General features: G+C 42.8%; 2 protein-coding genes and 2 long non-coding RNA genes across 5 annotated transcripts; 2 read left to right on the top strand and 2 right to left on the bottom strand.

The window, feature by feature from the left end:
* Positions 1-2,536: 2,536 nt before the first annotated feature.
* On the bottom strand, positions 2,537-11,031 carry FAM161A (FAM161 centrosomal protein A). Its single transcript, XM_053973358.1, has 7 exons — positions 10,837-11,031; positions 9,354-9,607; positions 7,720-8,901; positions 7,114-7,281; positions 4,909-5,008; positions 4,321-4,472; positions 2,537-3,738 (listed from the first exon to the last, which is right to left on the bottom strand). The coding sequence occupies exons 1-7, from the start codon at positions 10,981-10,983 to the stop codon at positions 3,186-3,188; spliced, it is 2,556 nt and encodes an 851-aa protein (XP_053829333.1). The 5' UTR covers positions 10,984-11,031; the 3' UTR covers positions 2,537-3,185.
* Positions 11,032-11,039: 8 nt separating this feature from the next.
* Positions 11,040-14,926, top strand: LOC128804980 (uncharacterized). 2 transcript variants are annotated; one of them, XR_008436232.1, is made up of 3 exons: positions 11,040-11,129; positions 14,511-14,597; positions 14,731-14,926. It is a non-coding gene; the product is annotated as an uncharacterized LOC128804980 (long non-coding RNA). The 2 variants fall into 2 exon arrangements; XR_008436233.1 differs by lacking the exon at positions 11,040-11,129 and adding an exon at positions 11,566-12,114.
* On the bottom strand, positions 12,256-18,269 carry CCT4 (chaperonin containing TCP1 subunit 4). Its single transcript, XM_053973357.1, has 14 exons — positions 18,079-18,269; positions 17,562-17,614; positions 17,232-17,321; positions 16,536-16,644; positions 15,869-16,011; positions 15,460-15,581; positions 15,239-15,371; positions 14,758-14,897; positions 14,445-14,541; positions 14,026-14,136; positions 13,640-13,770; positions 13,312-13,546; positions 12,750-12,863; positions 12,256-12,471 (listed from the first exon to the last, which is right to left on the bottom strand). The coding sequence occupies exons 1-14, from the start codon at positions 18,194-18,196 to the stop codon at positions 12,454-12,456; spliced, it is 1,614 nt and encodes a 537-aa protein (XP_053829332.1). The 5' UTR covers positions 18,197-18,269; the 3' UTR covers positions 12,256-12,453.
* Positions 18,270-18,410: 141 nt separating this feature from the next.
* Positions 18,411-23,588, top strand: LOC128805636 (uncharacterized). Its single transcript, XR_008436505.1, has 2 exons — positions 18,411-18,698; positions 22,685-23,588. It is a non-coding gene; the product is annotated as an uncharacterized LOC128805636 (long non-coding RNA).
* The last annotated feature ends 1,050 nt before the right edge of the window (positions 23,589-24,638 follow it).

Below are 24,638 nucleotides of genomic sequence, written 5' to 3'. Positions count from 1 at the left end.
GATGAGGAGGACAGACACCAAACTATTTTTAATTTTATCTCATTTTATGTAATTTATCTGATTTCATTAGTTTAATGTTTATAAGCCAACAGCTGCCATATCTTGTAATAATGGACTAAACAGTATTCCTAGACAAATGTATTCTGTATACAGAACTCATGTTTGACTTCAGCGTGTGGGCAGTGGGACAGACACACTGTCAGAAATAATTATTAATAATATATATTGATCTTTAGAGTGCCTATTATCTGCCAAGCTCAGGCAAATGTTTTGCTTGCTGCCATTAGAGAAGCCTTGAGGATTTTACATGAGATCATAATTAATTCCAAAACAGGGATGGCTTCAAACATTTTCTTCAAGAATTTGAATTCTTTTGTTACTCTCTTCATCTGGAGCAGCTGTAAAAGGTAATGATGTAATAATTTTTTCCTCAAAGGAAAAGAGAACATAACCTGCTTGGTGTTGTGATAACTATATAGAGGAGGGGATGGTTTCTAGAGGAAGCAACATTGTAAATACAAAACGTGCTTCAAAAAGCACAAAATCTCAAACTTCTGGCTTCTTATTTCAGAATAAAAATATAACTATTATATAGAAACACTATTCTTGCACTTCAAAATTATTTCATACTACAGTTCACATGCAAAGTTACCCCCTTCTTCCCATGTGGTATTTTAAATCCTTTTTTTCAGATACACCTTTCTCATTTTCTTTGCAAATTTTTTAACGTGTTCCTACTTTTGTGCTGTGGCCATTAATTAAAATATTAAAGACAGAATATTCAATAATATGTGAGAAACTTTCCTATTCCTCTCCCTCCTGCTAGGTGGCTTTCCTGAAAGCATAACTCATCAGTATTTATCCTCTAATGAGCTTTGTTCCTTAAAATGCTTCTGTTACATCACCTTTGGATTTTGATTTTCATGTTGAAGTTATTGGGGTTTTTTTCTTTAAATATAGTTTTGTTTTGGTTTTTTTGTTGTTTTTTTTTTTTTTTTTTTTTCCCAGTGCTCTCATCCTATTAGTTGTTCTGGATTCTCTACATTTAAATCATCCTCCTTGCAAAAAAAAAAAAAAAAAAAGAAAAAAAAAAAAAAAAAGGAAAAAAGAGGTAAAACCATGACTTGGTTTTTAGGCCAGACTATTTTTCATCTCCTGACTGGTATACATGTATCTTTGTTTAAAATATTTTTTACTGTTTCATGAGGTTTCATTCACCCTGACCTGTCTCTGTTTCTATTCTCTCAGCTCTGATTTTTCTTTGCTTTTTAATTCCTTATTGGAATGTTTATCCCTTTATGTTTGTAATGCAATTTCTGAAGCTTTTTGACTTAAATCTCATTATCCTCCCTGTCAGAAAACTCTGTTGCTCCAAGTGATTTCCATAAGTGGTTCCTTTAATACCTCAAGGTTTGTTCACCCATTCATGAGGATCTTTCTTTTCCTACAAAAAGACTGGTTTCTTTAAGATATTTTGCTAGCACTTTTATTTCCTTGAAATGCTTCCTGGAAATCTTGGGAAACCATAATCAATTTGATATTCTTAGTCCACACAATTCTGTTTTTCTTTTCCAGAAATGCTAAAAAAAGCTGAGGCATAACCTCCAAAATCTGTCCTAACACTTCCTGGTTATATCATGTTTATCATGTTCATTAATTTTGTAATTATTAAGCTTTATATTTAAAATATTTAAAAATTCAGTGACAAACTCAATCTAAATTATACACAGATTCCCAACTCGTTCTAAAACCTTAAAAAAGCATTGGCTTTGCTACTTTCTCTACGTTCAGAGGAATTTTAGGGGTATTATTAATCCCTATATCAGTAATTAAATAATTACATATTTGTTCTTTTAGAACACTTAGGTGAGTGCTGTCAAATCTTAGAAACAGATTTGACTTTTTTTTTTCCTTTGAAATCACTTCAAATAATCTGAGAAAAAACCCATAATTTAGAGCTCCTCTGCCTTCTTTCAGAAAAGGATTTGATTTCCTAAAGGGACAAGTACCATCATATGCGATTGGTAATTGTACAACTGTTCAGAGTTACAGAATATTCACAACCACAAGCAAACTTCCTTGTGAAGCAAGGATTAATAATTTCACAGCTATTTTATTCAATTTTTTAAAAAATTCAAATTCACATTAGTTATGTTCATGCTTGAAAAATAAATAAAAGTAAGAATGCGTAAAAAACTTCCAAACACAGAGAAACTGTGTAACAAAGTAAGGAGGAAAAAATAATGACAGATTTTTTTAGCAAGAAAGTCAGTAATAGTAGGGGAAGGTACTACTGATACAAGAAAAAATCCAAATCCCAAACATTTTTTTCGAGAGTTTTTTGTGGAGTAGCTGAAGTCCTGAGTAGCCAGTGTAAGAAGAGGTATTAAAGCACTTCCTTGCATAGTTTGATACCACTGGAGTTACCTGAGGTAAAAAGATTCCCCCTTTCCAGGGATAAAATAGCAATTCCTGCTTCAAAATCTCCCCTGGCTTTCCCAGCCCATAGAAAGAGCTGGATATGAGCCCACAGCAGTTACATAGCACACTGTGTAATTTATTAATTTATTATTAAACAATGAGGTTGCAGCTCATTTTGAGAACAGAGGTGCACAAATGTCAGAGAAGAGTGCAACAAAGAAGAGTAACACAAAAGTAAATTATTTCCCAGGTGACAACTAGCAACTTGAGCTTTCTTACTGGAAAACAAACAGAATTCCTGCACTGGCAGGTCTCCTAAACTAAGAAGTAAAAATTCACAGAAATTTGGATGTGTAGCAAAGCACCAAGTTTTTCTCTGGTGTCTGATATAATTGTTAATAATATATATTGATCTTTAGAGTGCCTATTATCTGCCAAGCTCAGGCAAATGTTTTGCTTGCTGCCATTAGAGAAGCCTTGAGGATTTTACATGAGACCATAATTAATTCCAAAACAGGGATGGCTTTGAACATTTTCCTCAAGAATTTGAATTCTTTTGTTACTGTCTTCATCTGGAGCAGCTGTAAAAGGTAATGATGTAATAATTTTTTCCTCAAAGGAAAAGAGAGCATAACCTGCTTGGTGTTGTGATAACTACGTAGAGGAGGGGATGGTTTCTAGAGGAAGCAACATTGTAAATACAAAAAGTGCTTCAAAAAGCACAGCCAGCAGTGTAAGAGGTTCCTGAGTCCCAGCCCTTCCTGTCAGTGCCCTTCCTCATCACTGGCCCTCTCCTCAAAATCATCACTCTCATACTCCTCATCCTCATACTGGAAGGCACCCTCAGCTTCAGGCTCAGACTGAGCTTCCTCCTCATGCTCATGGGACCTGTCAGACTGGGAGCTGGGTCTGGACTCATCTTCCTCCTCTTCCTCCTCCTGGGAATGGTCCAGAGATGGGCCTGCTTTTGCTTCTTCCTCCTCTTCCACCTGGGAATGACCAAGCGATGGGCCTGCCTTTGCTTCCTCTTCCTCCTCCTCTTCCTCCTGGGAGTGGCCAAGTGACAGGTCTGCCTTGGCTTCCTCCTCCTCTTCCTCCTCCCCCTCAGCACTGTGCTGGATGGATTCAGGCTCAAGGACATCAGGGCTGGCTCTGGCCTCAGCCCCATCCTCCAGGTCACTGCACTGCTCATCTGGGGTGGAGGTTTTGACACCTTTTCCCTTCTCTTCCTCCTCCTCCCAGGACTGCTCAGACTGGGGACTGTCACCAGCTGTTTCCTCAAAGGATTCCCTTTTTTTCACTTTAACCTTGGTGATTCTGAAAAGACAAATTGCATGTGGGGTTTTATTCTCTAGGAAGACGCTTTCCACCTTTATGTAACCCAGGACAAAGCCTGGTAGCCTTGGCTGGGGTGGAAGGAAAAGAGAAGGGGGGACACACCCTCTTTATGCTAGAAAGTAACTCAACAGTATTACTTATATATTCTGATTTTTTTTTAATTTCTTCTTCCTTTTAAATCATAACACCAAATAGATACTAAAAACTATTTTTAATAAAGTTCACTTAAAAAATTTAAAATGTAAAGGTAGTGACTTACAGCAACCTGCCAGAATTTTGGATGAAAGGAACAAACAAGGAATGTTTTTCTTATTTTTTTTTCTTTGAAGTGCATTATATAACACAACCAATTTGGTTAAACAGCTCTTCTCTGTTTTATGAAATAATATTTAATTCAGGAAAAACAATCCAAAATACATACTAATGCTAACATACCACATAGTCAAATAATTCCCTGGAAAATACTGAAAATCATTATAAACCCCTTAAATCTACACATGGAAAATTTTCTAATTATTAGATACATAGTGGTAAGAAGAAAAAGCTTTCAGTTATCTGTACCTTGCTCTACCAGCAATGGAGGTAAAATCTCCAGCAGTGGAGAACTGCAGTGATTTGGCTGCTCCTCCTTTCTTTGAAACAAACTCTGGGCAGATCCCCAGTGCTCTCAGTCTGTTTGAATAATACTTTTCTGCAGCTATTCTGGCATTTTTCTGTAGAAAAACCACAATGGTTAAATGTTATCTAATGCATTAAATGCCTGGCTTTTGATACTTTTATTTATATTAATCCTCTGATTCTTTAATTGCTGCTGAAAAGTGGAAATGATTGTTCACTGCAGGCAAGAATGGCAAAACAACACTTGAAAATTTAATATCAGCTTTTGCTTTTCTGTACCAGCAATGCTTGGTTGTGGTCAGAGTTACTCATGTTGTAACTGAACCAGACACATTTACAACAGTTCTCTGTTCCCTGTGCAAGCACATTTCAAAAATTACTGATATTTATATGGAGATGGGGCAACAGAGATTGAAAGGGAGAAACACTGCCCTGAAAAGTGCTTCTGAAGTTATCTTCTAAAAATGTCAGACCACAAATGTCTTATTTGGTATCAGTCAAGATTAATTAGTAGTTCAGAAACAAGGGAACCTGAGTGACTCTTTCAAAAAGCAATGGCATTTGTTTTACTCTTTCTTCCATTTCTTGTAATTCTTGCAAATATTCCTGCCTTCTCTGTTTCTCGTTGTTCCTAAGGGGAGCAGAGTACAAGAGAAATCATTATTAATTTATAGTACAAGGTGTAATTTTCTACAGCAGTTAAATTGCTCATAACAAATTAAATGTTGTCATACTTCAAGATACATTAGAGGTACTGAACAATTCATCTCTGAAGGAGTCACTTTGGCTAAGCAGAGGCAGGTCCTGGCTACTGGACTTAAATAGAGGCTGAGTTTGGATTCTTGGAGTTTTTTGGTTAAAAAAATTTGGATATTTAGAGTTTTTTACATGCTGATTTCATACAGATCTTCCAGTTGTTCTAAGCAAAATTAAACAGAATACACCACAGGAAATTAAGTGCATTAAATAAAAATCAGTACTTTTCAAGTCTGATTACGAGAATCCTGCTACTTTAGCAGTTGATCACCCGAGAGAGGTGGCCACATTCTGGATCACGGAACACTTTTTTCCTGAGTTGGTTTGTCAAGGGCCCAGTCAATAGAGCAGGATAATGAAACTGTTGATTCATAACTTAAATGATCTCTGGGATCACAGGGAGCATTGGATAATCCAGGTGGAATGGGTTGTAACCCTTCCTCAGAGTGGGATAGGCAGGTCAGTGATGTGCCTCTGTAGTGGGCACATCTGGCATTGCAGGTCAGGCACTTCAGGGCAAGGATGAGATCAAGGTGGGGCCTTTTACACCTCTGCTTCTTCCAGCCTCGCCCCCTGACCATCTCTGAACTCCTCACCATGCTGGGAAGTGAACTTCCATTCCTTGCTTTGAACGTCTGTCTGTCTGCCACTGACAGACAGTGACAGTGTGACACATTCCAGCTGTGCTGAAATGAGCATTATCAGGTTCAACACCTGCAGCAGAGAAGTGATCTTGCTTTGCCACAGCAGCATTTTACACCCAGACACCCAGCATTTTACTCTCCTGACATCTGATTAAGCTGAACACTGTAGTGTGAAATTTGCTGTTGAACAAACCCAAATCACATCTACAATCACCTACTGTGTCTCTCAATTCTCCACCTACTCTGACTCCAGCTGTTTTCTGCTTCTGTCCCAGAGTCAGCAGATCATGTGCTCGAGGACACACAGATTATAAAGCTCCTGTTATTAAAAGTATGCCAGGTTACTGGAAATTGGGATTTGTGCTTGCTGCCCCAGAATCTTGCCCAGGCATGAAGCAACAGGGGCAGAGCAGTCAGTGTCTCTCACCATCCCCATATAACAGCACCTTAAATTGACAATACTGCAGCACTACCACTGTGCTAGGCCAGATCACAAACCTCACTAAAGACTTGTTCAGATAGGATTTATTTTTCTTAGGATTAGGAAATCAGAAGGGGTTAGATTAGCCCCAACCATGGGGCCAAGCAGCAGTCATGGGGTTAGAGCTGTGTCAGAGCTGGAGCCATCTGGAGTGGCAGCTTACAGCACTCCAAGAAGGCCCTCGTGTTCTTCTGTGTGTGCTCAGTCATACACAAAGAGTCTCTGCATTGCATCTCTACTGCAGGGAACCTTGGATCCCATTCCTCCTGAGCACCAAGCAGCTTCCTCACCCACTGCTGTTACACTGTGAAGTTGAAATATTCCAGCTTTTATTTCCCTCTTCAGTGGGGACCTGCTGGGACAAAGAAGTGAATTGTGAAATGTCCACTGCTGCACCAAAATGGTACCAACACCATCTCTGCAAGGATATTCTGTATCCACACTGTTCCCTTTCCTTATGATTTTTATAACCTTTTCCTCTTTAGTTGATACATCAATGGAGAAAACACAGGACTCTCCTGTTACTGAATCTATAATATATAGATTCATGTGGAATATATATATATATTTCTATTATATATATATATAATGTGGAATATATATATTTATATATGCTATATATTTCTATACTCTGAGCTCAATACAGGTTGGCAACAATTTCCCAGTTGAAATGCTAAATTTGGCCACTTTTTCACCAGCTGCTTGCACCATGTTTCATTTACCATGTGAAAGTATCTAAACTTAGACTATGCTATTTTTTTACACACTGTATGTTTAACATACAGTGCAATCCCAAACCTCTCCTTCTAATTGTTGAAAGAGGTGTTCAGGATTCAGGGGAATGCAACAAAATACCTGAATGTTTTTAATCTGGGTTTAGACATCTGAGCTAGGCTCTGATGTGGGTCATTGGCCTCAGCCCGAGCCATCACAATTTTCTGGAATTTTTTTGTTCTTTGTTTCTGCTTGTTTCTGTTCCTTTTCTGTTGTTCTTCCAGCTTTCTCTTTTCCTCAAGGGAATTCCTAGTGGGGAAAATAAACTAAGGCTGAATTCAGTTTAAATCTAGAGCAAGACTTCAAAGGAAGCTTTGGCAAAGATGATTCTAAAGAGAAAAACAGGGCTGCTCTGAGAGGAAACAATGGTATGTGCCATTTCAAGGGATTAAGAATATCCTGGGAAACCAGTGTCATTTGTCTTCTTCTTAGGGACATGCTGACAAAAATGCACTAGAGTTCCTTTAACAATAATAAATACTAATTAAGTCCTATATTTAAATATTTTAAGATTTATATTATAAGCCCTTACATTAACAAATGAAATCCTATATTCACTGCATGGAAGAATTAACTACATATATAGAAATACCAAAAATAACACCAAATAAAATACCAAATATATAGTAATTTAAAAAAAATCTACTTTTCAAATATACATAAAGTCGAGCATCTCCAAGCAGTCACCTTAGGGCTTGCAGGCGTCGTCTCGTGGATTCTGTGGTTTTGGGAGGTTTGGATTTTACTTTTCCCAGGAGATGTGGGTTTGCCCCTGACTGCCCCATCTGAGGCTTCCGTCTCGGAGAGGCAAACGGCCACCGTGTTTCCTTCAATTTTTCCTCATCCTCTTGCATGTCCTTCAAGATCTTGTCCTTTTTTGAGGGAATGTACGAAGTACAAAGGTCGAAAGGCTCACAGACCGTGAGGGGTTTCACTTTTTTGTGTTGCAGGAGGCGTTTCTGGAATTTCTCATGTAGGAGTTCAAAATCGGGAACGCTCCTGATCTTGAGCTTGTGTTCCATTCGCTTTGGTTCAGTGCTCTTGTGTTTCTTTTTTTTGGTGGTCTCTTTTAAGGCCAGTCTGCTGTTGGGTACAGATGAATTTTGTAGCAGCTCCTCAGCTCTCATCCTGATCCTGATTTCCCTGCAGAGCTCCTCCTCCTTTACCTTGTCACGGAAATCTGGACTATAAACACATTTTGGGACTGGTTTCGCTCTGAACACTTTAGTTTTATTTTCAGGTGGGGAAAGGTCTTTTAACTGCATTTTCCGGGCTTCAAGCTTTTGCCTCTCTCGCTCAATGAATTTAAAGGGCTTTTGGGTAGCCAGGAGCTTGAGCTTACTCCTCTCCCTCACAGACCTCCTGCGCTCCTCATTCCGCTGCATGATGTCGTGGTAGAGCGGCAGGAAGATGGTGGCGGGCACGGGATTGGCTCGGAACTTTTTCTGACACTCTGCTTCCTCCTCCAGCTGCTTCTTCAGTAAGTGATTTTCCAGCTCAATCTGTGACTTGGATTTGATGTTCTGCTCTTTCTTCTGAGTTTCTCTGATGGTCATCTGGAAGGGCTTGGGCATGGTGACTCTGGGGGACCACACTTTCTCTTTCTTGTGCCCCTTCCTGCAGGCTGATGAGCTGGGCAAGCTGTGCTTGGCACGGGAAATGTAGTCTTCCAGGCAGAACCCATCCCACATTTTTTCAATCTGCTGCTTAGCAAATGAGGATGATCCAGCTTTGCTGCCGTTTTCTTCAAACACTAATTCTTCATCAGACGTGTCCGATACGCTTGAGCCCAAGGGATCACTTAAGTCTGAGTCTGAAAAGGATTTGTGCAGGTGAAGAGGCTGATATGAACTCTTGTCCCAAGTTGGCCTTGAAAATAAAGAGGGAGAAAAAAACCCCTTGATTTGAGCCAGTCCAACACTGATGCAAAGCTGGTGAGTTCCACTCTAAGGAATCATCACTAGAAACAAAAATGAGTGGCTGAGGGGGGAGAGAAGGGAAAAGAGCAGCACACAGGGCACTCAAAGCAGATCCTGGTTTTAGTGCTGGTCACCAAGTCAGCACTTCCTGACTTGGGAAAGGCCCTGTGCTTTCCTAAATGTGCTGCCCAATCCCTGCTGCACACCCACCTCTAAACCTCACAGACCATTAGCAAGGAAATGAGCATTTCTATCATCAAAACTGACTTTTCTCTGATTATCTGGTTATGAGAGGTGGGGAGTGGAACACTTACCATCCCAAAACACACCCTGCTGTTTTACAACTGCCTGCAAAGCATTTGGGAATCTTCAGCTAAAAAACTGAACTGCCCCCAAACTTACCTACAGCACTTTGGGGAGGTGTCATTTCTTTTCTCTTCTTTTAAGGTTTGTACTCCTTTTAAATACAGTTTGTTCTGATACATACTTTCCAGTTTTGCCATGGTCTCCATGTGGGCATTCTTCAACTCTTCCAGCTTCAAGTAATACTCTTGATTTGAATTGTACATTTTGGAAAAGTCTATCCACTCGTCACAGTCTCTCTTTGGAAGGGAGGCCTGCTCTCTGTTAGTATTTGAATCCAAGCTGAAGTCATCCTAGAAGAGATGTTCGTAATTTTTTTCTGCTAGAAGGAAGGGGAACAAGGTTCTTACTATTGCTTTATCCTAATTAAGTCTGAGGAATGGTAAAGTAATGCAGATATACCTGTATACAAATGTTAATGTAGAAGTACATGGAATAATCTTATTGCATATTAATTTTTACCCTAAGGTACCTAAGGGTCCTATTTAAAACCTGTAAAATTTCCCAAGTCTGCCCTGTAATCAATATGTTTATAACAGGAAATATGATCAAAAGGACTTACCAAAAGAAAAAATTAACTATTTTGTAAAGTTCCTTGATTACTATGCAGCTCTAAAAATGCCTTTATTTACAAGCAAACAGAACCTTCTCGGCCTCCTAGTTCCATAACCACTCTAAAAATAAGTCCCTAGAGATGTGGTACATAAATATTTATGCCATTTCATAACTTACTTAAATTTCCATAACTTAATGACAGGGATTCTGCACAGCTTATATTTCCAATACCGCTTGTCAGTTTGCAGCTGTGTACAGTTAATATTCTTTAAGCATTTTTAAAGCTTACACAAGTCAGAGAAGTTATTAAAGCTAGGTTAGTCAGCATCAGAAAAGCTTCATTTTGTTCTAAGCAGCATGTTTTAAAAAGTCATGGGCCAGTTTCTTTATAAAAAAAATTTGAGTACTACTTTTCTACACAGGAGTATTTTAATAAGCTCTGACATTCCAACAACAACAACAACAACAACAAAAAAAAAAAAAAAAAAAAAAAAAAAAATTATGTTCTGTCAGGTTTTCACTGCAAAAATCCCTAAGTGTTTTTTTTCCCCAGCAGTGACCTAATGCAATGGGAATTTCGGGATCGAAGCAGCGAATTTAAAGCGGCCACACAGAACCCCCAGCGCCAGCACCCTCCACCTCCCAGAATGTGCTACTGCTGCCACCGGCGTGTATAAACCCAGCTTCTTTTCTCGACCCGCGGAACGACGCCAGCCCTTTCCAGGCAGGACAGGCCAGTTCCTACATCTGCTCTCCAGACGCCGCGCTGCCACAAGCCCATTAAAGGATCGGCGCTGCGGCCGGGCCACCTGCCACCTGCGGGCCCCCGCGCGCGTGTGCGTGTCCCCTGTGCCCCAGGGAGGCCCCGCGCGGTGCCGGGGGAGCGCGGAGACCCCTCTGCAGAGCAGCTTCAGGGGGAGCCCGCGTCCCCCGGTGCCCGGCAGCCCCTCGGCCGTGCCCGCGGTACCTGCGCGGCGGCGGGCGGCGGCCCTCGCTCGTAGAGCGCGGCGGGAGCCCGTGTGCGCGGGTCGAGCGGCGTGCGGAGGCAGGAGGCGGCCAGGCGGGCGGCCCGGTGCGCGTCCTCCATGCCGGGAGCGCCGAGAGGCGGCTCCATTCCGTTCCGCCTCGTGGAGGCGGCCCTGGGGCGGGGCGGGGCGGGGGGCGTTAACGCCCGGCCCGAGCGCCGCCGCCGGCCACGGGCGGGGCTGGCCTGGACTGGGCTTCACCCCGCTCGCAGCCGCTGCTCGTGCGGATTTTTAGGTAACTTCTTGCAGGATTTTAGTGGGAACCTCCAATTCTCACTGACGAGCCCGCATTTTTCGCGCCCTCAAGTTATTAAAGAAGTTTTTTCCATCTTGAAGTTTGTACTTCAGGTAAGCAATTGCACGGTAAGGCTAAACCAGGATAAGCAGGAACGTTCTGTCCTAGGAATATTCTATCCTCTATCAGGACAAGCAGGAATATTCTTCCTCTACAAAGAGGAATTAATGCTGGATGGACCTATTTAATGTAGTGAAATTACAAATACTTTTTGTGAATCACACACAATTGTTGCCGTAATTCTTGTCAAGAATTGTAACTCTGTGATAATGGAGGATGAAAGCTTTAATTATAGTACCTAAACTAAGATCATTTTTGATGTGACCCTTGGGGTAAGGCACTATTTGCAATTTTAAACAGGCAATGAATAATTAACGCAGAACATTAATGCCTAAATTGATTGTCTAATTTATTAATTAGTAGAGTTACTCTGTTTGTTCTACCTGGCAAGTCACAACAACAGGTCAACACCATTGTGGAAATTTACTCAAAAGCTCCAGCTCCAACCAATCATGAATGGAAATGTGAGAAGAGATGGAAGAACACTCTCCTTTAAACATCAAGAGGAATCAGGTTGTTTCAGTATTGCAATAATGGGTTAATAATGAGATGAAAGGGTTAATTCAAAATGTCATGCTAAGAATTAGGAATTGGAAAGCTAATTTGCATTATTATAGAGAAGTGTACTTTTGACTTCTCAGCCAGCTTTGGGAAAAGCAATTATTCTGGGGGCAGGGGGAGGAAACTGTGTGAAGAACACCCTTTGCAGGGCTTTGGATCATGTGATGGCATCAGGAATCCCTCACACCTCAGGAATGGGAGGTGCTCCCACTGCAAAGATCCTCCTCACTTCTAGCCTGGCATCACTGAGGGTAGTACCACCACTCCCTTAGGGAAAGCTTTGGGAAAAGCAGCTCTAAGCTAGGTAAGTGTTACTAGAGTGCACTTCAAGGGTGTTTTTAGAATATATCACAAGAGGTGACTGGTTGCCTTAAACATTTCAGCCCTAAAGAGGAGCAGAGAAAAGCGAACATAATAAACTCAGAGAAAATTAAACAGCAAAGAGTCAGGTAGACTACTGCGTGTTTATTGATAAAACAGCATTTTCTTTTTGAAAATCAACTGTTGCTTAAGTTAAACCTGATCAAAGTACATCAGTCTTGGTGGAGTTTAAGACAATTCACACAGGCGCTTTTGGTGAGGAGTCCATATTCCAGCTCTAGGGCAGGGGCTCAAGGCCATGGTCCCCACCTCTCTGCTCAGCTTATCCTCGAGTGTTCACCTGCAGGGAGGACACAGTCAGGCAGAAGAAATCACAGGATATATCACAATTCCTTCTTTGTTTAAAGATCCCGGGGCTTTAGTGACTCTAATTCCTTGCTTTTTGGTGCAGTATTTATAATTTATTTGCAGTTATTAAAAGGCTGAAGGGTCTTAAGCAGCACACAAACTGAGAATACTCTACACAGTAACTGCATTTTAAAGTACAGCAAATGAATGACAACATGCTGGTGCTTGTGAAGGAGGGATAACCCAAACCACGATGCCAACATCACTCACCACATCATCAATCTTGAGAATACTGCGCACGGTTTCTGTGGCGAGGGTCAGTGCACTCAAAGACACCAGCAGAGGCTGCACAACCAGCTCCTCCAGGATGTTAGAAATGCCACCCTAGCAGAACAAGGAGCCTTCACTTTGTGCACGACACACTACAGTCATATTTAGCACTTTTTCTTTTAGAAGAATCCTGAGGGCAGTCAACTCCTGGACTATCACAGGACTTTCACCTGCAACAGGGGCATTACAGCACACATCTTCTGTCCCCAAGCACTTGACATATCCAGTAAAAATTAGCCAACAAAAAAGGTCAACACTGCCAACTGAGAAAAAGCTGTGGTGCTACTCCCAACCTATGACCACCTTCCACTGCAGATCCTACCGATGGATCATTCTAAATGGATCTTTTGTTGTAGCTGAAACATTTTTGCCGAGACATGAGACGTTTCCTGTCGTGTGCATAAAGCATTTAATATCTGCTATTATCAATGCTCAGGGTGAGCTCCTCAGAGAACAAGCTGTAATTTCCCTCTAATACCCAGGTATTCCAACCCCTCATTACCTTCCTGACATTAATGCCAGCTGTTTTCTCTCCTTGGGCATGTCTGTTTCTGAGCTCTGTCACCGTGGAGATGGGATTGAGCCCCGCGTTCTCAGCCAGAGTGGAGGGAATGACCTCAAGCGCATCCCCATAGGCACGGACACAGTAGGAGTCCATCCCCTTCAGCGTCCGGGCATACTCGTTCAGCCGCAGTGCCAGCTCAATCTCTGGGGCTCCACCGCCAGCAATCAAAGCCCTGAGAGCACAGAAGTGACATCAAACCTCACTTCACACAACTGCACACACAATCAGGCTTTATGTGTACTAACTGACCCAACTGAGACATTACCTTTTCTTCACTAAGCACCTTATGACACACAGGGCATCGTGAATGGAGCGCTCAGCTTCCTCCAGCACGAGTTTGTTGGATCCACGGACCACGATGCTCACGGTTTTCCCAGGGTTTGTGCAGCCTGTAATCTAAAACATAAAACCAGATACTGACACTGGGGAACAAATAAAAGTTTGGGACAAAAAGACACTGCCATTGGCACTTTCAAGTTCTGTAACAGCACTGATATCTGGCCAAGCAAAACCACTGCACCGGTAGCTACTCAGAGGTTAGAAATAGCTACTTAAATGTAATAAATTCCACAGTAAAAAACATCAAAGCTACCAGTTATTAAAACAACAGACAGGTGTTAAGTAGGTATTAACACTTTGTTCTTTGCTCACCTTTATTAGTTTCCCAGAACCGTTCAAGCTGACCTCCTCTGCCAGCTCAGCAGAGCCCAGCATGTCAGGGGTGAACTGGTCAATGTGAGCCACAGGCTTAGTTCCAATTGTCTGGAAAAATAATGGGAAAAAATTAATCCAGAGGCTGACTGCAGAATCAGCAAGTACACTGCATGTTGTTCTTCTGTATATGACAGTAAAAAGTAGAAAGGACTGTAGCTTTTACATCTGTTCTGAATCCTTTTATAGAAGTGTGACTGCTCAACAGAGCAGAAATGTTTTATAGGGCAATGTCTGCTTTTGCATTATAGTCAAAACATGAAACTTGTGAAATTGTCACAATGAACTGGCCCTGGCTAGGCAGTTAGTTTGGGGGTAGATTTTAAAACACTGCTGCTCATTTATATGACCCACCTTACCTTACATATAAACTCAATGTCCTCTCTTTCAATGTCTTTAACCACCATGATCTTAACTTTGTTCAGAAAATGGAGGGCCAGGTCACTGAGAGCATCCCTGAAAACAAGAGGAAAGGAGTCAGGTCTCAGTGCTCAAATTCTTCAGAGTACAAAGTAAGTATGCCACCAAACTCAAAATACAGACAGTGCTGGGTGCTGGTACTTTCTACAGGTACAGCCACTGTTACTCTTCCAAGTGTGACTGTGTTTGGCTTCAGTTTTCCAAAAAATTCCAACTGTGCCACAGAGAGCCGGTGCCTGGGCATTAACGTACCGCAGGATGGACTTCTGAACGAGCAGCACATTGCACCCAGCCTTCTTGATCTGCTTCACCAGGTTCAGGATGTAGGCTCTCTCCTCACGCAGCACTCTGTCCATTTGAGCATAATCAGAAACAACAATCTGGTTGTCCATCTATTTCAAATAAAAAAAGAGAAAACCAAGTGTCAAAATGTGCCACGATCTTTAACGGAAGATGCTGTAGTTCTAAACAAATAAGCAAAACAGCAAAATACTATTAGAAACAGTTCAGGTAACACTGAATTTAAGTTTAAACAATTTTTAATTTAAACATAATTTATAATTTAAACAATTTTTTTTATACCAACTGTAATTTATTTTAGGACCCAGCAGCCCTTCACTCTAGCTGTGGCACAGAGTTGACACCACAGCATCTTAAAAAAGCATTTGTTATTCTGTTTGCTTGTCCCAAGTCCTAGAGGATGAGGATTTGCTCTAGCCACAGTCTGACTTACATCTGTCTTTGGAGCAGACAAGCAGAACTGAATGAGGCCAATTTTGGCTTTTTCCACTCTGGTTACGCCGGTATTTGCCACCTTCTGAGTCAGGACAAGTCCCTCAACCAGTTCACAATCATCAATTGTGCCCCTGGAAACAAACACAACCCATGACTGGAGCACTCTGGGAAACTGAGTTCACAGAGACAAAATTTGCCTAATTACAAATTGTTTCTTACCCCAGCTTCTTAACAATTTTAATATCTCTGAGGTCCACACTATTGGCTGTAGTTGGGTCAATCACCTTCATCACTGCATCCACACTCATTGGAGAAAGTAAACTGGAATACTGACACACAACCTAAGGAATTCAACAGTAAAGAAACCACGGTGAGAGACTTCACACTGATGAACAGCAGTTCCACAACAATACTGTAGTTGTGTTTCAATATTGATGCCAGAATTTTGAAGCAAAGATGTCTTAACAAGGCATCTTCTTCATGGCTGCTCCATGGCAAGGACAGAGCAGCGATTCTGGGGGAAAAACCCACGCCCAGGGATGTACACAAAATGAAACTGCTCTTTCTGAGACTTGAAAAGTTGCAAGGCCTGGCTGGGCTGGAGCTGCCAGTCCAAGTGCAGCTGTACCTTGGAGTTGAGGGAAGTGGTTGCACTGTTCAGCAGGGTCTCCCTGTCACTGAGCTCCACGGGCTGGGCCATGTTGGTCAGCACCTCGATACCTTTATCCAGAGCCTTCTGGAATGACTCCGAAATGATGGTGGGGTGAATTCCTGTGCAGAGCATTAAAAATGACTGTTAGACACTTCACCCTTTCAAACACATGTCTTTTTGTTTCTTCTTCACCATCTCTTTCCATTTTAAAACTCGAAATTTTCAGGTCAGAACAAATTGAAGGCATTTCAGCAGAATGTTCTTCATCAGTGTATGACCTCCCTCATTATTTTCTGCTGTTAAAGCTGTAACATTGCAAGTGATTTGTCCTCACAGATAAATCCTGCACATTTCCCTGCAATCCCTGACATCCCAGAAACACTTTTTCCAAGTTCTCTTGGCATTCCTAAAGCTGCTGCTGTTCAGCTGATGCCTGTGAGGAGGCTGACACTGATTAAATTTCAGATTTTCAAAAACTGCTTTCCCACAGTCCTGTATGAAACTCCCCAATTTCCCTGAATTGTGGGATACACCCTTTATCCTTCCAATTGATTACCGCTAATTTAAGCTTCATCCCACATGTGCAAGAGGACATAATGACTTCAGTACCTACAGTCTCTGCATGTTAAATGAATATATTCACCTTTCTGAAGGAGTCTGGAACAGGCATCCAAGAGAGCTCCAGCAATGACCACAACAGAAGTCGTGCCATCACCAGCTTCAATATCTTGTGCTTTTGACAGCTCTACTAACTAAAGGAGAAATTATGGCAAAAAAATAAATATACAGAGTGCTGTTTACCCATACCCAGACACTTCTTTGGCCAAAATACAGCTAGGGTACAGTAAGTCACTTCCAGAAGCAGAGCTTTTATTCCCAAATTTAAAACTGAACACACCTATCTAACAGGTTTACCTTTTCCTTCCCTGGAGAAGAGTCACAGGAAGCTCATTTCCATCTCCAACCATAACCAAGTCCATGAACATTGAACATCTCAAAGGACCAGCTACTGTATCCTCAGACCTTCTGGTCACACCTTCACTCATTCCCTTCTGTCCTAATGGTTTGGGACATGAGTTTTTCCTTCTTAAATGACACATGAAGGTTTGGGCTACATTTTCTTAATATTCCTAACATTTCATCTTTCCTATGTTTTAAAACATGTCCAGAGGCATTGTGCATAAGGGACACTGGGTAATAAATAAAGGTTTGTAACTCTTAAGCACATGCCACAATCAAAATAAATGTTCCTGGAGCACAAGACACAAAATCTCCTGCTCTGTCGCTATCCTGGGCAATGCTCCTCAAATCCACACAAAACTGAAAAGAAACCACTCACCATTTTGGCTGCAGGGTGCAGAACCTGCATTTGTTTCAGGATGGTGGCACCATCATTAGTGATTGTCACATCTCCCTTAGCATCCTGAATCTGGGAATAAAGGGCAGGAACACAGTTCTGATCAGCAGCTGCAAGTCTCTCATTTGAGAGTCAATATATTTTTTAACATCGTTTTCAAAACCAAGATGTCCATTCAGTTCCCACTTTCCCTTAAATACCTGGAACATGGGAAATAATTGAGACAAAAGGTGGCATCCTCTACAAGGAACATGAAATTTACAGTATCTCCAGTAAGCTTAGTGTTTTGAGAATTTAAAACACAAAGCTTACCATTTTATCCATTCCCTTTGGTCCAAGGCTCGTTCTAATTGCATCAGCAACAGCTGGGAACAGAAGAAAACATTTCCAAGGTGATTTAAAGAACTACAAACACTTAAACGTCTTTTCTAAAAAGAAAATTCCTCCCCCTTTTAAGTTCCCAGACAGACTAAAGGATCCCAAAGAGCGGAACGATGTAAAACGCTGCAGTCTCAAGCCTGATTTCCACAGTTCTTTTTTTTTAAACCATTATTCCCTGACCACTTGACTGCAGCCATTTTAAGTCTGGGCAGTCACAAAGGAACAGAACCCAGCACGACCGGGACTCGTGTCAGTGCCCAACGCCGCACCCCCATCCCGGGCAGCTCCCAGCCATCGCACCCATGGAATTCCCGCTCGCACCCTTGGGGCACGGCCCGGGCGGTGCCCAGCACCGGGGATCCATCGCCCCCCGCCCCAACCGTGGCCCACGCGGGACCCGGCCCGGCTCCCCCCAGCCCCGGGGCGGCTCCCCCGGCGGCCGCCGCACCTTTGCCAGCAGCGATGTTGCTGAAGCGGATCTGGGCGGGCTTGTCGCGGTCCTGGTAGGCGCCCTTGGCCCTGCTACCGGCCCCGCCGGGGGCTCTGCCGGACGCGCTCTCGGGCATGGCCGGGCCGAGCGGGACAAACCGGGATGGGCCCGGGATGCTTCCAGAACGGGGCCTTCCGCCTCGCGTCACACGGAGCTGCCCGACGCGCGCCTGCGCGCTGCTCCAGCGGCGAGCGAAACGCCCCCTTCCACCTCCCTGGCGGCGAACGGCGCGGACGCCTATAGAGGAGCCACGCTCTCGCTCGGGGGCTTAGGAGAGGTTTTCCCGCCTGGCAAGGCCGGGCTCGTCTCGCGCTGCGCTCCTGGCCGCTAGGGGGCGCCAGGGCGCGGCCGGCTGGTCCCGCCCCCAGGGAGCCGGGAGCTGAGGGAGAGATGGTTTGACCCTATGCCAGGCAGCTCCAGCCTTTCCCTTTTATAAATCTCGGTGTGGCACCTTGCAGCTTTTCCCTCCTAAGCTCAGGACCTGCTGTGCCATCCCACCTGTCCTGGGTAGGTTTTGAAGATCTGTTTTTTACAGAACCCGTTGCCAAAAAGGGGTTTAAGCAGCGGCTTTGTCACAGGTGAGCTTAGACAGGATTGACTTGCAGGAAAATAACAGATACAAAGTATATTTTTTGTAACAGCCTGAACTTCCCATGTGTCTGAGAGGCTCAGCTTGTATCTCCATTGTAGAGCAGTAGGCTTTATCCTCATTAAAAATAAGGTTAGAGTTGAAAAATAGCTTATACCTATTAGGATGAGCTTAACCACTGTACTGCTATAAGAAGCTCCAGGTTTGTTTTTTTTTTTTTTTTAATTTTATATTTCTGAATAGCTATTTAAGTTATTTTCTTCACCCTTAATACAAATGTAATGTAGTTTAGATGCAAAGCACATACTCGAACCCACAAAGTGAATTCATTTTGTACTGTGTTCACAGTAAAACACAGCAGCTGAAAAAAGAGCTCTGACTGAAAGGAAAATGCCCACATAATACCTAAACCCTATAATTTTTATGGCATATCTTTGGCTGGGTGTGAAAAGCCAGGGTTAAAAGTGCTCCTGTGTAAAGAAAATGATCCAAGAAATGTTCCCCTGCACCAGCAGTGTGTAAGAAATAGGTGGAGAATGGGAGTTCTTGAGATTGTTTTCCATTTTCAAGCACCTGCACCTATATCAGGAGCTTGTTGCAAGTGAAACACATCCTTATGGTGTGCAGTTTTCCAGTGCTGGTGAGACATCAAAATCCAGCATTTGGGCAGTTGTCAAAATGAAGAACTAGGGAAAACATGACTCTATAATCTTTCAACCATTTTTAGCAGTTGCTTTTGATTTTATTTCTTTGCTGGATTCATGCACCTTTGAAACAGATAGCTGAGAAGAGGATTTGGAAGAGGATGATCTTTGCCTTTTTATATTCAAATTTTAGCAGGCAGAGAAGAAACCAGTTTTTGTATAAAGGTAGAGAAATGCGCACCTAGGTCATATACAGGGAAAAGATCTACCTAGTAAAAGTCTGGCTCTTCAATTACACTGAGCAAGGATGGCAGCAGTACCAAATCCTGGATATTTAGCACTAATGCAATATTACAGCTGGATAATGCAATGTTACAGCTGGATACAGCTCAAAAAAAGAGCCAAGCTTTTAGAGGAGCTGTTGAGGAAGGTTTGGGTTGTGGTTGGTCACCTCCTTGTTACCTCAGGTTAGGGATCATTTAGAGTTTGTTGTGGTATCCCAGGAAGTTCCTGGTTTCTCCTGAGTGTGTATAGTCAGTGGCATGGCTATATCCTATGATATTGTGTAAACTTGGGTGGTGGAAGATGTCATTTATCTGCTGCTGAGCTGGGCTTTGGGCTTGGTTTTGCCACAGCATGCCACAAAGGACCCGAGAGGAAAACACAGAGGGATTGTGCACTGTTACCAGCAGTTACCACGTGCTGCTCAGTGGTGCCCTAGGGCTGGGAGCAATGATTTTCCAGGATTTTGAAGGAAATTTTGAAGGTTAGAGCTGGTGCTGTCCCAGCCACCTAGTTATACATGGCTCTGTGCTTGGCAAAAGCAGCTCCTCCAGTGCTAAGAATCATTTGGAGTCAGTTTGTTCCATTGCTGGGTGGAGCCTGGATTTTGAGTTAGCGTGTAGCAAGCTGCTGAGCTAAGTTTAGAGCTGCTGTGGTCTAACAATTTTGGTCTGGCAGGATTCCTTCCCTGGGGCTGGATTGAAAGGGTTCATCAGCCCTCAGGGATATACTGGATTTAAGATGAGTTGCCTGGCTGATTTAAGGGGGTTTTGTTATTCACTTTTCTTGTCCCTGTCATCCTCATCTGCCTCATTCTGTGTCTAGTATGAACTCCCTGGCCATGGCTTGGTTTCATCCGAGGCCCTTGCAGGTATGATGGTGGCACCAGATGGGGACTGACCCAGAGCAGGCTCTGTGGTTTAGGACTTGTCATGTCAGGATGAAGGCTGAGCTTTCAGCCAGGGCACCCAAGGACCAAATGTGTCATTAGGTCACGTTTAAAGCCTGCACTCCCTGAAGCCTTTTGGATTTGTCTTAAGAGCTGAGTTTAGGCTTGGAGTTGCCTGCACTTTATATTGTTCTCATTACGCTCTTATCATAATTTCTGGCTATTCTGACCTTTTCCAACATCTCCAAGAAGCAATGAGACAATAACAAATCCCATAATAAACACCCCAATGCAAGATCCTGGGATTGCAACAGAGTCTTTTAGCTTAGTTTTTTGAAAAAAAGATGAGGTTTGTGTGCTTCTGTTTTTGTGTGCTTCTGTTTTTATTTGAAGTACTCTGTTCTTCAAATAGAACATAGACCTAATTTTGACCTATAGAAACTCTGCATTTTCTGGCTTGGTGTGAATGGGGAGCTTCAAGAAGAAGAGAGATTTTTAGTTAGAGCTGCACTGAGGACAGAGCTCAGTCCTCTGGGGACGTTTGTTGCTGACACAATGTTCCTGAAATGGAGGTTAATCTTCAGGGGGTCTTTCTTGCTTCTCCCTGGAGATAACTCACCAAGAATCCTTGAGACAGCAGTGATGACAGCAGAAGGAATGATTGCTACAAACAGAGTGACATCATTTCACCCCATGGCCTTAGATAAGTTATTAAGTACCATTCCTTAATCATGCTCTGTTAAGATTGAGTAGCTTCTAAACATTTAATAAATGCAATACTCAAGTCTTCTCAGCATGAAGTTTTTTGCACAAGTAAATTTTAGTTTTTCAGAGGAGAAGAAAATCTCTACCTAGAGAATACTTTTTTCTTCTATCTGGAGTTTCATGCCAGAAGTTTTGGCTTGTGGTACTTGAGGCTGAGCCCTGCATGAGCTGCCAATCCTGCCTGCATGGGATGGCTCCATGGCTACTTCCACTTCCTGGAGAAGATAATGAATGAGGGATTCTGGATTTTATGGATTTTCTTGGGATTCTTTTACTTGATTTCTTCTGGTTTTCTTTGTTTCCTTCCTGCTCTGGACTATGTATAGTAAAGAGGTTTTGTGCCTTTCATCCTACTCCCTCCATTTCTTGCTAATATTTTCTGAGGGTTTTTTCTCCCTTATGTTCCTTTCAAAAATCTAATTTGACGTCCATAGATGAAAAGGCTGCTCACACAGTCTTTTCAGCAAGGGATCTAGGAAAAATGAGGACACACGCCGTGGGAGTGTGTCAGGAAATGCATGCAGTGCCATACAAGTATTACCTTGTTACGTGTTCTTGTAGGTAATGTCACCCAGCACAGAAGGGTGACGGTTCTGCAGCAGCACAAAATACAGGGCTGCCCTGTGGTTTGGGAGGGAAGAAAACCACTCTGTTGATAGTGATTTTGTTCTGCTAAGACATCAGTGTAAACATTGCTGTTTATTTTTCCTCTAAGTGCAATGAATGTGATCTGATCTCTGCTTCTAAATCTACAATAGTTAAAAAAAAAAATCTTACTTCACTTGTAGACTGATTTTCCAGTTTTTCCAGGCAGTAATTTCCTCCTTGCTCTTACCAAAAAAATATTTTTCCTTATCAGTGGCAAGTTGGCAGAGAAGTTCCTGGTCATAAGGCTACAAAAGGAATTAGAGGCAGGGACAGACAAGCAGCTGAATAAGTCTGTGGGACTGGGACTGTTGCTGCTGTTAATTCTCAATACTTCTTTCCCTTCACACAGGAGTAGGTGAGGACACAGGAGCACACGGGTAGTGTAAGTCAGTGACCCTTGGTCTGCACAGGGCTGAAGCTCTTAGGTGAAAGAATGAGTATTTCTTTGTGGGAATACCTGGTGAGATTATTCCCCCCTCTCCCTCTAGATGCCAGCAGAGCACTAGCCTTGCTGCGAGGTGTTGCTTCCTGGATGTATTTCAGAAGAACAGTGTTAATTTGTAATGCTGCTTGTTTACTTTTTAGAGAGGTTGGGATTAACGGATTGTCCTGTTCAGAACAAGCTCTGCATCCTTTGGAGAGCTGATGAAAAGAAAAAGCACCGGAGTTTAAACATGTTCTTTTATGAATCTGTTTCCGCAAATACGAAACGTGTTCTCACCTGTGATATATCTCTGTATTTCACAGGTAAAGAACGAATCAGAGGCTTCTTGGCAAGCAACATCCTGAGCCCTCAGAGGCATCCTCATTTGTAACTCCACACAAACGTGCTGTTCAGAGATGCATGGGGAGGTGTATGGCTGTTCCAGGGCAGTGTTTGCTGAGGGAGCATCGTGGTTGAACTTTTGAATCCTGCCATGAAGAGGCTGATGGAACCTGGGATGTGGTGTGAGCTCCCTGCCTTGGGTTGCATCACCTCCCAGCTGGCCCATTTAATGCCTGTCACTCCTCTGGCCTGGGACAACTCTGAAAATTGGGATCCCTACTGGTGCTGAGATGGATCAGGCTGAAGCACCTTGTCCTGCTGCTCTGGGCTTTCCCACATGCCTGCTTACAGGACTCTCAGGGACTCCTACTCTAATGGCATGTGTTGTACCAAAAGCAAGGTGTCCCTCTCTGCTCCCTTGTAGCCAGCAAGAGTTCTGGCCCTTTTAAAGAGCCTTTTGTTTCCTGTATGGGGGGCATCGGCTCCATTTCCCAGAGCGTTTCTGCTGGGAGAGGCTGTGAGACTCAGTGACTGATTTGCAAGTGCTGTTAGAGATGGAGAATCCGTGCACTTCTGCCTTGACAACCAGGGGATGCACCCACAGGCACCGTTGGCTGTTGTGGACTCGGCTTGGACTTGGTTTTTGGGAAGAAGACAGACACAAGTGAGTGGAGAAGGATCTTGATAAGACTTTTTTCTGAGAAAGAAAAGACACAGAAAAAGCTACACAAGCTCTTCAAAAACTGTATTTCATTGCTCTCTGCACTTCCCCCAAGCAATCTTCCTCCCAGAGAAACAGAACAAGTGGAACTGTGCAACAAGTGAAGTTTAGTTATATTTTTTAATATGTTGGCTTTTGATAGCTATTAAAAATTGTTTCAGAGATGTTTGGGTATTCCAGTCACGCTGCCAAAGGTTGATGTCTTTGAAGCTGGAGGTACAAACAGGATTTGCTGTTGGGTGCAATCAGGAAAAGGGGGAGGAAGAAGGTGGAGCAAAGCTGAGCAGCTCCCTAACATGACTTTATCGGGAAAGTTTCTGTGCAGCCCCCGGCTGGCTTTGCTCCCCTCACTGCCTCAGTCCCGAGCAGCTCTCTGAGAGCTCCCTCCGCTGGAAAAAGAGTTTAGTTGAAAATACAAACCCGTAGTAGGAAAAAAAAAAAAAAAAAAAAGTGCATTTGAAGCACTGATACTTCTCATAGGTGTTGATAAATACAAATCCCATGTTTTTAACCCTGCTGCTACATCTCATACATTCCACTTGCCACTTGTGGAAGGATTGAGTGTTACTGGGCAAGAGAGAGGCACTGCCCTTGGCTGGGGCATCTGTGCTTCAGGATGGTTCATCAGCTCAGATGGAACTGGGCTGTTTAAGTTGGAAGTGGGGACTGTGGGAGCAGGACTTGTATATTTGTATATTGCAGCTCCCAGAAAGGGCACTTTAAAAGAATGGGACCGTCTAATGTGTTCCCTTGGCTATGAAATTCAGGAGAGGCTGGAGTGAGAACCGGTTGGAGAAATCAATTGTGATGAACTTCCTAGTCCAGTGATTATGAGCTACAGTGTGGTAAAGGGTAGTGAGATATGTCCTCCCAACATCTCATTTTAAATGATGTCCCCTTGCCTTGGACTAACTCATATTTAAGTTGCAGCAATCTTTATTTTCAGTTGCAGTATCTTTTTTTCCTGCCCTTCTCTGGAGCTAATCTTCGAAACAATATAAATTGCTATTCACAGATCTTTTATTTTGCTTTGTTTCTGGTAAAACAAATCACCCCAGTCAAGGTCTCCTAGAGCTATGCTGTACAAACACAAGGGAATGTGTGATCTCTGCCCCAGTTTAGGATAATGAGTCTTTGGCTCACTTGCTCACTTCAAATGACAATCATATGTACTGGTTCACAAAATCCTTGAGAAAATGCAGGAAAAGCCAGGC

The sequence above is a fragment of the Vidua macroura genome, chromosome 3, assembly GCF_024509145.1.
Source record: "Vidua macroura isolate BioBank_ID:100142 chromosome 3, ASM2450914v1, whole genome shotgun sequence".
In the NCBI taxonomy this organism is placed as follows: domain Eukaryota; kingdom Metazoa; phylum Chordata; class Aves; order Passeriformes; family Viduidae; genus Vidua; species Vidua macroura.
Note: the sequence above shows the minus strand (reverse complement) of the source record. Positions and strands in the feature narration are given on the sequence as shown.

Excerpts from the sequence above, each read along its gene's own strand:
- FAM161A (XM_053973358.1), bottom strand. The coding sequence starts at position 10,983 with ATGGAGCCGCCTCTCGGCGCTCCCGGCATGGAGGACGCGCACCGGGCC. Across the intron at positions 8,902-9,353 it reads ACCTCCCCAAAGTGCTGTAG|GCCAACTTGGGACAAGAGTT; the intron begins GTAAGTTTGGGG and ends TTTATTTTCAAG. Across the intron at positions 4,473-4,908 it reads TTTTTGAAAGAGTCACTCAG|AAAAATGCCAGAATAGCTGC; the intron begins GTTCCCTTGTTT and ends GTTTTTCTACAG.
- CCT4 (XM_053973357.1), bottom strand. The coding sequence starts at position 18,196 with ATGCCCGAGAGCGCGTCCGGCAGAGCCCCCGGCGGGGCCGGTAGCAGG. Across the intron at positions 15,582-15,868 it reads CCACTTCCCTCAACTCCAAG|GTTGTGTGTCAGTATTCCAG; the intron begins GTACAGCTGCAC and ends TGAATTCCTTAG. Across the intron at positions 14,542-14,757 it reads GTTCAGAAGTCCATCCTGCG|GGATGCTCTCAGTGACCTGG; the intron begins GTACGTTAATGC and ends TCTTGTTTTCAG.